This window comes from Staurois parvus, unplaced genomic scaffold (assembly GCF_062004578.1).
Source record: "Staurois parvus isolate SC_StPar_1 unplaced genomic scaffold, SC_StPar_1.0 ptg000346l, whole genome shotgun sequence".
Lineage (NCBI taxonomy): Eukaryota > Metazoa > Chordata > Amphibia > Anura > Ranidae > Staurois > Staurois parvus.
In genome coordinates this window covers 2,396,079-2,411,212 of record NW_028318142.1, presented here as the reverse complement: position 1 = coordinate 2,411,212, position 15,134 = coordinate 2,396,079, and the positions used below count along the sequence as shown (strand labels likewise).

General features: G+C 42.7%; 1 protein-coding gene across 2 annotated transcripts in view; it reads right to left on the bottom strand.

Moving 5' to 3' along the window:
- MORN1 (MORN repeat containing 1) overlaps positions 1–15,134 on the bottom strand; it is a 457,770-nt gene that overhangs the window by 391,469 nt on the left and 51,167 nt on the right. For both annotated transcript variants that reach the window (XM_089684351.1, XM_089684352.1), the window contains exons 4-5: positions 13,815–13,925; positions 11,835–11,925 (exon numbers count right to left, since the gene is read on the bottom strand). In XM_089684351.1, coding sequence (XP_089540477.1) covers positions 11,835–11,925; positions 13,815–13,925 — 202 coding nt within the window. The remainder of the gene's footprint in view (positions 1–11,834; positions 11,926–13,814; positions 13,926–15,134) is intronic.

The following is a 15,134-nucleotide window of genomic DNA, read 5'->3' as shown; positions in this document are numbered from 1 at the left end:
TCACTGTGGGCAACCGGACCGTAACTGGTTTCTGTGACACAGGGCCAGAAGTCACCTTGATCAGACCAGAGCTGATTGAAAGAAAAAACATCATCCCAGGAAAGTTCTTCACCCTCTCTGGAGTTGGGGGGACCCGTTCACGCATACCCCGTGCTAACGTGTTCATCAATTGGGGTGCAGGAAGTGGGATGAGAGTGGGAGTCTCGGATGAAATTCTCACACCTGTTCTGTTGGGTGACGATTTAGGTACTCTTGTTTCCGATTGTGCCTTTGCTAAGAACACCCTGGAGGCCCCCATGGAACTCTCTGGACATACCAAGGTACTGTGTGCAAATGTTGGGTTACTATCTGGGCAACCTGTGGATGGACAGAGGGAGGGGGGGAATAGAGTGGAGGTGCAGAGTTCTCCATGTCCTAAAGAAGCAGAGGAGACCCTTTGCATGCACAGGTATCAAACGCATGTGTAGTTGATGTTAACAATGTAATTACTAGATGTAATGATGATGTTTTTTCATTGTTGGGGGTCACCTACAGTGCTGGGAAGTGGGCAGAGGTACAGTCTCTGGCTGCTGAGCAAAGGGATGGTCTGGATAGGCCCTTTCCTTGCTCCAGCCCAGAGGATTCTTCCTTGATAACCCCCAGCAGTCGTCTTTGTATGGTATTGGACAGCTGGGTGGTACTTGTAGTCTCACTGGGAAGTGACCAAAATGTTAAGGCCATCAGCAGGCTAGCTGTGAGCTTCCCTGCTGAGAAAGATAAACAACAGCTTGATTGGGACAGTGAGAAGCTAGGAATGAATAGTCTACCAGCAGGGGGCTTGGGGACTGAAAGAGTTAACCAGCTACTCATTTTGTGCAGTCAGCCCAGGAGACATGTATTGAGAGTGTCACCTAGTATGGCCTGCCAAGGTCTATGGTGAAAACCTAAACCCCCAAAACCAACCAGAACAACGCATTTCATGGGAAGTGGCAGTACACCTGGATTGGAGGTGCAAGGGGCCCTATTGGAGTTGATAGCCGGCCTTCATAGAGGGAGCTTGGGCCTTCAGCTCCAATCATCCTTCCTTTCCATTTAGTTACAGGGGAAACCCTCGGAGGGCCCACCATGCTTTTCATGAGTTGGACAGCAGGGTGTATCCTTCCCTCATGCCTTTTGGTCCACCTTGTCTCACAGGGGGCACAGACAGAATGAGCCAAAGAGACAGAGGGAATATCGCAGTCACGGGTCCAGAAGTCCTGCAGGGTCTGGGCATCACCAGTAGTCCCAGTCCTCAGAAAGGATCAGATGACCAAGCTTTGTGAAGACCTTGGAAAACTTAATGCCCACCCTGTGGCTGTGGCCTACCCCATGCCCAGGAACCATGAGATAATGGAGCAGCTGGTAGGTGCCCGCTGCCTAACAGTAATGGACCTGAGCAAAGGGTATGGTCCAACCTCTCTAACACAGGAGGCTCAGGACAATTCAGCCTTCACCACCCCATATGGCTTGCTAGTTGGAAAAGCTAGTTGGGGTTGAGAACGTACCAGCCACCTCTCCGGGGGTCAGGAATGACCTACAGTATGGAGTGGAACTGTGTGCAGTTGCCTACTTTAGGGGTCTTGCAGTGTTCGGCCATGTCTGGGGAGAGCAACTTGGACTCCTGTCACCAGTCATGAACAAACTGCCAGTGCCTAGTCTGACAATCAAACACGGTAACTGTCAGAGGGGCATGTCATCGGTTCAGCACTGGATACCTCCGGTAGGAAGAGACCCCTAGAGGTCTGGAACTGGGGAGGCTGAGGCAATTATGGCCTGGCCTACTCCCCAAGCCAAGAAGCAGGTTACGTCAATCTTGGGTACAGCTGGCTATGATAGGATGCCTGGGTGCAACTATCATGGCTCAGCTGAACCTGTGACTGACCTATTAGACAGAAAACTGATGAAAATGGCGTCCTTGATACCAGCATATAAAGACTGTTCAACCTGGATGAAGGTACCCATAGGCACACCTTTGAGGCGAGCTCCAGAATCCACCTGTCACAGGCGCCACTACCTTTGGGTCAGATGTAGTCCGGGGCTGAAGAATGAGACTGTAGAGGGACAGCTGTTCTTCTACCTAGACAGGAAGCTACATCTCAGTATGTTAGCATATGACATCACTGAAGAGAATTGTCTTGTGATCAGGTGGGCACCACAGAAGCTGCCACGATATCCGGGTTGTCACAGCAGACTGGTACTCCCCCCTCACAACTCACTGTGTTGGAACAACAGTGTTGCTAGGGAGAACAGCACCCTTCTCAGAAGGAACCTGGTTCTTCAGCAGTGCAGTTGTACCAGATCACACCAAGTTGAACGTCTGGACATAACGGACCTGCATCCTGATCAGCCAAACTGGCAGCAGGCGTCAGTTGCTTCAAGAGGAAAATTGCAGTTCCCTCCCATGCAACCACCTGATGGGGGAGGTGTAACAATTATGCGCAATAGAGACATAGAAGCTGTACGCAACAGCCATATTGTTAAAGTCTTAGCCATTTTGTTTTTCATTATCAATCATCTTTCTTCCCTCCTCCCTCCTCTTGAAAATGGAATTTGTGGCTATAAGTTGTAACGAACTTCAAAAGAGCCTCTTATCTTAAATAAAACACAAATAGAGGCCAGCTCCAGAGCTGTAAACCGCTAATTAGCCTTGGCAGGATGTCTATTTTGCAAAGACACTTTCCTCTGCCCTATCATAAAACAATAACTCAGTCTAGCCGTCACACATGATCTGTTAGACCATTAAAGCTCTAGGAATGCAAAACGTGCCATAAAACATCTATTCCACATGTAAAAATTCCACATTCATAGAATTCAACAGGAACTGGGCACATTAATATTAGGTATATATTTGAATAGAGCATATTATGCCAAACCAATCAAGGTCCTACATGACTATGTTAGCACATAAGTAAGGGGAGAAAGCAGTCTCTTCCCTCCTGGGTGACAAAGGTACACTTTGTTTGGTATCCCTGGGTTTGAAATATAATTCTGAATATTATTCTGCCAGTTGCTAGAATACCACCTGCACATATTGGAGGTTATTAATATTAGTATGAAATTGCAGTTGGGACTTGGTCACAAGCTTAGTGACCTCCTAGCACCCATCCCCTAAACTGGATGATTGGTCAGTTGTTTCCACGCGACACCCCTTTAATATCATGGAAAAGGACTGACAGGCCTGGTGAAGGGAGCTCTCGTTTAACATCAATCATGAAACATTTAACAGACTTTTGCTCAGAAAATTGGACTCTGCTAAACCAGGACTTTGCAAGTATTTTGCCTTCTTAACTCCTTTTTTTATTTCTCTATTGCATTATTGTTCTCTTTATGTATTTGTAACATCTTTTTCTGTAAATAATTTAATTGCATCATTTTGACCTTTTAAGTAATAAACCCTATTTGAAAAGTGTTGAAACTGTCTCTAAAGCTTTTATTGGAAACTAAACAGACAGGGAGTCTCTTGAAGAGTGCTACTGTATGTAATAATCCTCCGAATATACCTGTCTGTGGTGACTGTGTGTGTTGCAGATGCATATTCTAATATCATAGTGTTATTGCTAGGATTTGTGAGTTTCCTCCTTCTCTGTAAAAAGGCGGTAGTGAATTGTGTAATTAACCTAACCCAGTAACAATTGCTCTCAGGCTGCTGACACATACGTAGATTGTGGTCCTGAGAGATGGAAAATCTTTTTGCAGGGTGAGATGAGAGTAGCATTGTTACACAAGTGACAGCGCGGTGCGAGATTGGCTGGTCCTTTGTCACAAGTTGGTGAGAAGGGCAAGGGTCAGACGCCGCGTTCCGTCACAAGTATAGGATTATAACTTTTTTTTTTGGTTGAACTGGATGGACTTTTGTCTTTTTTTTCAACCAGACTAACTATGTGGCTATGTAACTATGTGCTTCCTGTGTCCAGTAGCAACATATGGACATTGTCAGCGAGGTGACAGGACTGGTGAGTTGGTGGACACCAGTACACGCTCTGCAGTACCAGCTCAGAAATGCTGAACACCTGGAAGGAGAGGTGCTCTCTAACATTAGTTGTGTCCAAAGTGCATTAGTGCCATCAGTGTGAGAAGTATTTCCACAGATTACAAAGTGTTAACTGTGCAAGTGCTCTGCTCACTTCTAAATTTGGAGTGCTGCCTTAATATTTCACATGACCGCGGCTCCTGCCTATGGTTTAGGCATTAGTGCAGTTACACAGTGTCCTCACTAGGGCGCCTTAAGCTCCACCTATATATGTACTTACCTTATCAGTGCAAAAACCACACAAATAATTAAGAGTCTGTTATCGCTGTGCATAAATTGACAAGGCTAAAAAACAGGGCATCAATCTGATAGATTAATGAGACTTCCAAAAGCCATAAACAAGCGCTTGTACACAAATGTCTAAATAATCATGTATGTATTTTGAGTTTCTTAGATGCCATACTGATTTGTTGCTGTACAAACATTTACCTAAACTTTACTTTCTCATGCTTGTCCTTGTGCTATTTTTCATAACTGTGTAGTTTCTGCTTTTAAAAAACAACATAATAATATTAAAACCTAACCTAAGACAGCCTCAACCCATATGTTCTATGCATTACCCTAACAGAACACACATGAGAGAAAGTTTATGTGATTTACAACCTGGTTTCCACATTCCAAACTTTATTGGTATCCCCTTCGGCTTACTTTTATGCTTTGTGGTTAAAAGCAATGAAGGGTTGTGGGCAACACCTCACAATATAATGTCCATTTCAGTTAGAAGTGAAATGTAACCCTCAAAATATACTGTATATGGTAGAACAAAATCTAAATGAGTATGCAAAAGTCATGCGGTAAATAATATTCCTATTGTGTACGCCTTGCAGTTGTGAAAATAGAAGACAATAAATGCATGCATTAAATTATATTGATTTTCTTTGTATGTTCCAGGAAGCCTTTGGATATATACATATGAAACACATTCACATTCTCCAGTTTTTTTTTGTTTGTTTTTTCTTTAGCTTTAAATGGCAATCCATTCAAAAGTGATATTTTAGCTGGATAGATACCAGTGGGGATTCCTAACAAAGTTCAGTGATAATATCTCTGCAGTGGAGAGATGTATATCTATCACACAGGGATCTCACTTTTTGCCGCAGGAGTATTAAGGCATTTTCCTTATATAGAATGTAGAGTAAGAGTCTATGCCTTGGTAAGAGGAAACCAAGAACTATGACAAGGATCTCACTGGTGGAGTCCTTAAGAAGTTAATTCCTTATATTTAGACCCAGTGACATTATTACCGGGTCTCTTTGCTTCTCTATGTAATGCAGGCAGATCCTAGTTGGTGGAAGGGGCTAGCAGGGTACTGTACATAGCTCCTGAAAACATCATAGCACCCTGCCTTACACTTCTCTCAAGGGCCCCTTAGTCCTGATACAAGCAATTATGCAATTATGCATTATTGTGGGAAGAAATTATGCAAATATAAAAGTGGAAGTCTGTCTGGAGGGGTGGGTATTCCTAGGCAGGCTGCATTTACATGGACATCCTTGCTGCCATGCTGAACCAAAATCCACTGAATAAAAGTGGCAGACCAGATACAGTCAGGCTGTGAAGGGGGGACGGGGGTTCGGGGGGGGGGGGGGGAGCTAGATGATGCTGGTTGTTCTCCGGGGCGCAGTGAAATCAGAGTAAAACATTTCAGTGCAGGAGAGGAGCCTGTCCAACTGACCAAGGCTGCAAGATAGAGTTGCCAGGGGCAGATGACGGCAAGAATCAGTAGATTCTTGCTGCTGCTTTTGAATGTAGCATGCACACACTATGCAGCAGCTGTCAGCAGCGGCTGTCATATTTGTACTCTGTTCATATCAATGACAGCTGCTGCATAGTGTGCGCATGCTGCATTCAGAAGCACGGACAATGCAATACTCAAATATTTGTCAAAATATGCTTTTATTAGCAAAATTGCACATGAAAGACAATTGAGTAAGGGCGGCAAAAAGCCAAATGGCTTTTTGCCGCCCTTACTCAATTGTTTTTCATGTGCAATTTTGCTAGTAAAAGCATATTTTGATGAATATCTGAGTATCACATTGTCTTAGATGTAACCGATTTTTTTGTGAATTCTCTATTCACGTTTTTTTTGTTGTAGGCTTTTTTGGTTATTGGGCAAATTTTGTACTTCAAGAGACACCAATTACTTTTTAAGTCTCTACTCTCGTGGTTATTTAGTTTGCATTCAGAAGCAGCAGCAAGAGTCTGTCAACATGAGTATCTCTCCTGTTCCTTCACCAGCTACTTACAGGAATGGAGCAAGAGGATGACCAGGGTTTATTGCCTAACTGCAAGAGGAGAAAAGTCAGGTCACCACACCTTTGGCTCTGAGGAAGAGGCAAGTCCTCAAAACGCGTCAGCCTTTTGGAGGTCTATACTCCCTATTGCGGACTGTTACTCAGCGCGGTGTTGACCCAGATGTTCTTTATGATGTGCCTTGACTATATTGTCGTTTGTGAGTACAACATCTACTTTATTTATTATTTTTTACTTTATTTTTTATTAAACATTTTTATGGTAATGCACTAGGCCTGTGCGCCCTCTGTTTTTTCTTTCCTCATTCACCACACCAATGGGGCTGTGTAAATCTGTAATTCTCAGGACTGGATGAACCAAACTGCAAACCCTTTGGCAGGTAAAACAGCTGCCACATATGTTCTTCATCTTTGTCTTTAGCTATTTGCCAGGAGTTCATCTTCAAACCCTCAGGCACCAAAATAGTAAGGCACACCCTTGCTGCCTCTATTTACATTCTACCAAACACAAAATCTTCAGGGACAAAACAAGAGTGGAAAAAAGAATCTCAGCAGAAGAATATTGCGATGGTTACAAAAGAAAACACACCCATCCTATCTTCTCTTTAGGCCAAATTCCGCAAGTATGTACTAGTCTTATGGAGTCCTGTGTGATTGCTTTGGAGGGGAGCCCAGTAAACTTGTACAAAATTCTAGCCTATGTATCTAAAACACCCAGCATGGTTTTCTGTGGGATATCCCTTTTCTAAGACAACAATGTCACATGGGTACCACTTGACTTTACTAGAACTCAGTGCACCTGTTGCCCAAGAGGTGCCAGTCCAAAGCCATTGAGTAGCCAGGCAAAGTAAACATGTGTACAAAGGTTTGTGCCAGAGAGCCAGCTAGCATTACACTGGGAGCTTTAGAAACACATTTGGAATGCATGACGTCAAAACATGTGTTTCTTCAGATTACAGGCCGTGCGCGCACAGTGTGACGATATCCCGCTGGCAGACACATGTAGCGTTAGATGACATACAGTACAAGCTGAGTGTTTACAGACGAAAAGTCTCACTTGCTGAACACAGGTGCAGATCTTCCGTGAAGCAAGTATCGTATTATACCCCATCGTCTCTCCAAGTATGAGGTTTTCTGCTTTGCACAGGAATAATGAACTAATGTTCCTTGAAACTGAAGAAAAATGTGACCATTGAAATGTAAACTCTGTGGAATGTAATGACGTATGCCTTCATACATGTGTTATTCAGTAAAGTATCACAAGGCAGTGTTTCTCAAGGTGTGAGACAGGTACCATTGTTGGTACACACTTGACTGTGGGTAGTACTCAACAAGGACTTAAACTCTCTTGTTAGGTAATCTTGGATACACTACGGAAAAGTAAATATTTCTGTGAATTTTTTTTTTTTTTGCGGTTTGTGACCCCATTGTGGAGATTATAATCCATTTCCTGTCCCTGCATTAGCAAGACAAGACATAAAAGTGGTTGTTACAGGGACAGGAAGTAATGCAGGCCATACATGGTTTGAATTCCAAACGATTTTCCGTCCAGAAATTGAAACGTCATTCGCTCTGTAATCCAATGGTGCCACCAATGATTTCGAAAATCAGTCGTTTTTCATGAGTTTTCCAGCATGCCCAATAAACGAAATGGGGAGGAACCATGGAAATTGTCCGATGCCATTGCCCCAATAACAGAGCAAAAATCGGCCGATTATTCTTAGGTCCGATTTTTCGTACAAAAATTGTTCGGAAGTCGAACCATGTATGGCATACATTAGAGGCAGTAAAAATAACCTGAGCGTGGTCCTACCCCTTCACCATTTTTTTGAAAAATAATTTTTTTTTGTACCCGGTGTCCCCATGGAGAGATTTCCCTTTATCTCTTGTTAGTACAGAAAATTAATGTACATATATGAAAAAAGAATTCAGACTACAATAAAAACTCATGAGATTTAAAGGAGAAGCAATGGGTGACAGTCTGACTATTTTTATTTTATCATAATATACCTGAAAGCGAATACAGTCTAAGGGACCCCTTAGGGGCTCAATATACTGGTGAAAATTGGGCTGCAGTGATTATTATTATTAATTTTATTATACGGGATTCATATAGCTCCGACAGTTTATGCAGCGCTTTACAACATAAGGGCAGACAATACAATTATAATACAATTTAATAGAGTAGGAATAAGAGGGCCCTGCTCGATAGAGCTTACAATCTAAGAGGGAAGGTCAAGAGATACAAAAGGTGATGTCAGGCACCCCTGTTACCCATATCCTCCACCATATCCAACAACCCTCAAAAGCTAACCACTGAATTATTTGTAGAAATATTCTAAATGGTCAAATTACTTACCTATACTGTATCTGGGTCATAAAAATTCTAAACTGTGGTCATAAATATTCTAAGTGTCCAAACTACTTACCTATATCTGCAGTCATGTGATGCACCAGGTGCTAGGCCTTCCATGTTCTTTCCTGCAGAAGAGGACCCTTATGTTAAGCTGTGGGATCCTCTTAAGATCCAGGAGACAGCAATGGCATAATAATGTCATGAAGAGATGACCAGTCAGCTTTGGCACAGACTGGACAGTGCTGGATCCACTCGTTGTCACTCTTGGAAGCAACACCAGTGAGGGACGAGGATGGCAGAGTAAGGCGAGTATAAAAAAAAGTCTTCAGAGTGTGTGTATGTATATGTATATATATATATATATATATACACACACACACACACCGTATTGTTATATTGTGACAGTGTAAGACCAATCACAGCAGGTCGCATGACAGTTGTGAACAATGGATGCCTTCCTTTCATGCCATCCATTGTATACAATTGTGTCACTAGCTGTGATTGGTCAGTGATCACATGTGTTGTGATTAGCTGTGGCCAATCACAGCTAATCACAACAAAAAAACTGAATGAATCGATTTCATTAGGTTAAATGCTTAATTATAGCAAAGAAATTCTTTGCTATAAGCAATCATAATGTGTAAAAAACAAAACAAAATACTGATCACTTCCCCAAAGTAGTACAATGTTATTATGGTAACATTATACTACTCTGGTCACAGTGTGTTATGAAAAAATAATCTTACAAAAGAAAAAAAATGCGATAATAAAAAAAAAAATTGAAAAAAAAAATATATATTTTTTTTGTACTGTCACCAGTCAGTGTCTCTGATCACCACCACACCAGTTTATGATGACACTGTATTGCACTGGTGACAGTATGTGTGAACATTTTTTTTTTTAATTTCTTCATTTTCCAAAAAATTCTGACAAACAAATTACAACTTCAAAAAACTCGCCATGCCTCTTACTAAATACCTCAGACTGTCTACTTTGTAAAAAGGGGTCATTTGGGGGATATCTGTACTGTCCTGATATTTTTGGGCCTCAAGAAATTAGATTGGCCGTCAGTACTTGTGAACTCTATAAACTTTCCTACAGACTAAATAATAAATACTGATTTGGGTTATTTTCACCAAAGAAATGTAGCAGAATACATATTGGCCTACGTTTATGAAGAACAATTATTTATTTGCAAAATTTTATACCAAAAACAAAGAAAAACATGTTTTTTTTCAAAATGTTCTGTCTTTTTTTGTTAATTTAGCAAAAAATAAAAACTCCAGAAAAAGAAAGCTCTAGTTGCGTGAACAAAATGATAAAAACTTAGTTTGGGTACAGCGTTGCATGACTGCGCAATTGTTATTCAAAGTGTGAGAGTGCTGAAAGCTGAAAATTGGCCTGGGCAGGAAGGGGGTAAAAGTGCCCTGTATTGAAGTGGTAAATTTATCCACAATTGTATCTCTGATCTGTCTGGTGTGTTCCTTGGCTTTCATGATGCCGTTTGTTAACTTATGCTCTCTAACAAACCTCTGAGGGCTTCACAGAACAGTTGTATTTATACTGAGATTAAATTACACACAGGTGGACTCTATTTACTAATTAGGTGACTTCTGAAGGCAATTGGTTCCACTATATTTTAGTTAGTGGTATCAGAGTAAAGGGGGCTGAATACAAAAACAAATGTTGAAAATCATTTATCATATTCCTTCCACCTCACAATTATGTGCCACTTTGTGTTGGTCTATCACATAAATTTCAATGAAATACACTTATGTTTTTGGTTGTAACATGACAAAATGTGGAAAATTTCAAGAGGTATGAATACTTTTTCAAGGAACTGTAGGCTTACCTGTAACTACAAGTACACAAGCAGGCTTTACTACCACTTTAAGCAGCAGCGCTGCTGAATACAGAGCCAGGTGGCTCAGTATTTTTGTTACATTTTGATGGTGAAAATCCCCTGCATGGGCATCTATTTCTGTTGAACTTTTATTTTGTTTCATTAAAAGTAGGCTGGTGAGGATTCACTAAAGGCCAATCACAGCCGCCTTTTACAAAGTGATCAGCTGTGTACAATGACACAGCAGATCACGGAGTACATACAGTTGCCGGTTATCAGCAGCATTTTCCTCACACTGTAATAGTGAAAAGAGAAAAGTACTGTCGATAACCGGCAGCTGTCACAGAGCAGATAGGCACTGATAATCAGTGCCCTGCAGTGCCACCCACCAGTGCCCAACAGTGCCTCCCACTAGTGCCTAGCAGTGCCACCCACCTGTGCCCCCCCAGCAGTTGTGCCCATCAGTGCCACCCATCAGTGCTGCCTATCAGTGACCATCATTGCATGAGAAAAGTACTGCCGATAACCGGCAGCTGTCACAGAGCAGATCAGCACTGATCATCAGGGCACTGATCATCAGTGCCCTGCAGTGCTGCCCAGCAGTGCCACCCACAGTGCCCAGCAGTACTTCCTACCAGTGCCTCCCACCATTGCCCAGCAGTGCCACCCAGCAGTTGCACCCATCAGTACCCATCAGTGCTGCCAGTCAGTGTCATCAGTCAGTGCTGCCAGTCAGCTCCGCCCGTCAGTGCCCATTAGTGCCGGCTATCAGTGACCATATCAGTGGCCGTCATTGCTGCATATCAGTGCAGCAGCCTCAGTGCCTCCTCATCAATGCCCACCAGTGCCAGCTCATCAGAGCAGCCTATCAGTGCCCATTAATGCTGCCTATCAGTGGAGCCTCATCAACGCACATCAGTGAAGGAGAAAAATTACCTGTTTGCAAAATTTTATAATAGAAACAAAGAAAAACTTTTTTTGTATTATCATTTTTTTTCTCTTTTTTGGTTTATAGAGCAAAAAAAAAAACAAAAAACAGTGACGATTAAATACCACCAAAATAAAGCTCTATGTGTGTGAAAAAAATTCTAAAAATGTAATATGGGTACAATGTTGCATGACTGCGCAATTGTCATTCAAAGTGCGACAGTGCTGAAAACTGAAAATTGGCCTGGGCAGGAAGGGGGTATAAGTGCCCAGTAGGCAAGTGGTTAAGGAGGCTTCAATAGCTCACACAGAAGCATCTTATAGAAGCTCATATGAAGCATCTTCGATTTATAGCTTAATTGTCTTAGTAGCAAAAACCATTATTATTAAAAGAAAAAAAAGACTTACTGGTAGCTCATCTGTCCTTCTCCATACTTTTTGTTGTTGTGAAAAGCTCCTGAGAACGTCTGTTCATCCTTGTCCACCAACAAACCATGTCCTATACCAAAAAATAAAGCAACATGTCAAAGGAAGAGGAGGTACATTCTTTACAGGTAGGTAGATATTGTATGTTGTAAATATGTGGAAACTAAATGAAAAACAGCTGCTGCTTTTGAAACCATTTCTGAGCCATATTGTTTCCATCCAACCTCAAGGTTATAGATGCACATAGAAACTCATTAGCCTAATAATATTCCTACTATAAGGCCGGCAGCAGTTGTATTGCCCCTTAAATATTTATATGGCACAGTTTCTTTGCTCAGCAAAGCAATGCTAAGCCCTGAACGTTGTTACTTTCTTCTGTATTCATGTAATGAAAAGCCTCAACTCCCTCTCATTATTCCCCACCAATGTATACAATAGTTGGCCAATACATAACTCAGTTTTATAGTTCTATTAGAGCCAGGATGCAAACCGAGGGGGATTTTTACTAAAACTGGTAGACTCAGCATCTGGCGCAGCTGTATATGGTAGCCAATCAGATTCTAGCATCAGCTTGTTCAGTTTTGACAATAAAACTTGTAAGCGGATTGGTTTCTATGCAGAGCTGGACCAGATTTTGCACTATGCAATTTTAGTAAATAACCCCCCTTGCTTCTTAGTTGGAATGGCTCTGATGTCAAAAGAAGACATTCCTCAGCTGTTCCTATTTTTGAATGAAGTTTATGATATACAAACTGGAGAGAGATGTGATGTACATGGATTTATCCAATTATGATCTGTTTGTGGCACAATGTTCAGGTCATGCTAGAGAATATGTATTTTTACCAGTTCTTACATGTGATGGCTGCATTAGTTTAGGCTTTCTTGTCCTTTGTTGTCCCCTGGTGATCCTGCCAGTAAGTCTGTTGTTTCAACAGACCAAGCTGTCCTACAGATGTAGCAGTCAGAGGGGTGAGACAAATCATTTAGTGCTGACAGGGGTGCTTAAAGAGACACTAAAGCTTTGGGGTTTTTTTTAAATAGCAAACATGTCTATACTTACCTGCTCTGTGCAGTGCTTTTGCACAGAGCAGCCCCAACCCTGTTCTTTTCACCAGCGCTCCTGTCTCCTCCCCTCGAGCAATGCCTCCAGGGAAAGCCACTCGCCCTGGGGGTACTGCTGCATAATCCTCCCTGAGCCGCTGCACTATGCATCCATAAGACACATAAAGCCTCAGCTCGGCCCTGCCCCTGTTCTCTCCCCATTGGCTCACTGACTGTAAATTACCACAGTGGGAGCAAATGGGCTCCCCCACTGCTGTCTCAGCCAATGAGGAGGAAGAGTCCCCAGACAGCAGAGGCTGTTGAAAACATTGTTGGATCGGAGTAGCTCAAGTAAGGATTGGAGGGGGGCTGGTGGACCCGGTGCACACAGAAGGTTTTTTACTTTCATGCATAGAATACAAGAAGGTAAAAAACCTTGAGCCTTTAGAAACACTTTAAAATGGTCAGCTTTTATTTATTTATGTAAACCTTTATCCCCAAAGGAACAAAACTGTTGTAACGGCTTAAAAAGTATTAGCTGGAGTTTAGCTTCAATTTGTTAGTGTATCTAAATCTGCTAGTACAGCTAACACTACCCTCCCCCCAGACTGACAATGCTGCTGTCCAAAGGTGTGTCTGTTGATCCTTCATCTAGGGAGTAGACAGCCTAATACAGGAGGTGTGTTACTGGCCAGATCACAAGATGAAACCAGAGGGAAAAGCCTAAAAAAAGAAAACTAATGCAGCTACCACATGTAATGATTGATGAATATATTACATTTTTAGTTTTGGGCTTAATACTAATTTAAAGTCATTAATTTCAGTAGAGTAGTAAAGGAAAAATGAAATTGTAAGCACAAAAAATGTGATAGTTCTACTAGTAGCCTTGGGAGCATATGGTAAGTTTGCTACAATACTTACCTTCTCTTATTCCATAAACAAATTCTCCTTCATAGCGCCCACCATCTTTGTAATGTATGACACCATGTCCATGAAGTTCTCCCTCTTGGAATTCACCAGAATATTTGTTTCCTGTAGAAAAAACAGATTTCATTAAATATAAAATATAAACACTCTGTGTTGTTGGTATGAAACTATTCTACAAAATTTATATAAAAAAATCAAGATTTTATATACAATTGATAGCACAGGCTTTAGCGACTCCCAGCATCGGTGCTTGGGTGAGCATGCAATTCCTTATTCAATACAGCTCACTGAACTTTTAAAAAGCTTGGACACCAATTTCCTTGACATCAGTGATGTAAGCGATTTCTCACTAGCACCTGATGGCACTGATGTGCAGAAGAAGCCCACCCACATGCCTACATTCTTCACCCCCTTTTTTAAAACCTCCATATTTCTGAAGGCGCAGGGTTTGGGGCTGATCTGAGGTCTGAAGGTGCAGGGTTTGGGGCTGATCTGAGGTCTGTAGGTGCAGGGCTTGGGGCTGATCTGAGGTCTGAAGGTACAGGGTTTGGGGCTGATCTGAGGTCTGAAGGTGCATGATTTGGGGCTGATCTGAGGTCTGAAGGTGCAGGGTTTGGGGCTGATCTGAGGTCTGAAGGTGCAGGGTTTGGGGCTGATCTGAGGTCTGAAGGTGCAGGGTTTGGGGCTGATCTGAGGTCTGAAGGTGCAGGGTTTGGGGCTGATCTGAGGTCTGAAGGTGCATGATTTGGGGCTGATCTGAGGTCTGAAGGTGCAGGGTTTGGGGCTGATCTGAGGTCTGAAGGTGCAGGGTTTGGGGCTGATCAGAGGTCTGAAGGTGCAGGGTTTGGGGCTGATCTGAGGTCTGAAGGTGCATGATTTGGGGCTGATCTGAGGTCTGAAGGTGCAGGGTTTGGGGCTGATCTGAGGTCTGAAGGTGCAGGGTTTGGGGCTGATCTGAGGTCTGAAGGTGCAGGGTTTGGGGCTGATCTGAGGTCTGAAGGTGCAGGGTTTGGGGCTGATCTGAGGTCTGAAGGTGCATGATTTGGGGCTGATCTGAGGTCTGAAGGTGCAGGGTTTGGGGCTGATCTGAGGTCTGAAGGTGCAGGGTTTGGGGCTGATCTGAGGTCTGAAGGTGCATGATTTGCGGCTGATCTGAGGTCTGAAGGTGCAGGGTTTGGGGCTGATCTCAGGTCTGAAGGTGCAGGGTTTGGGGCTGATCTGAGGTCTGAAGGTGCAGGGTTTGGGGCTGATCTGAGGTCTGAAGGTGCAGGGTTTGGGGCTGATCTGAGGTCTGAAGGTGCAGGGTTTGGGGCT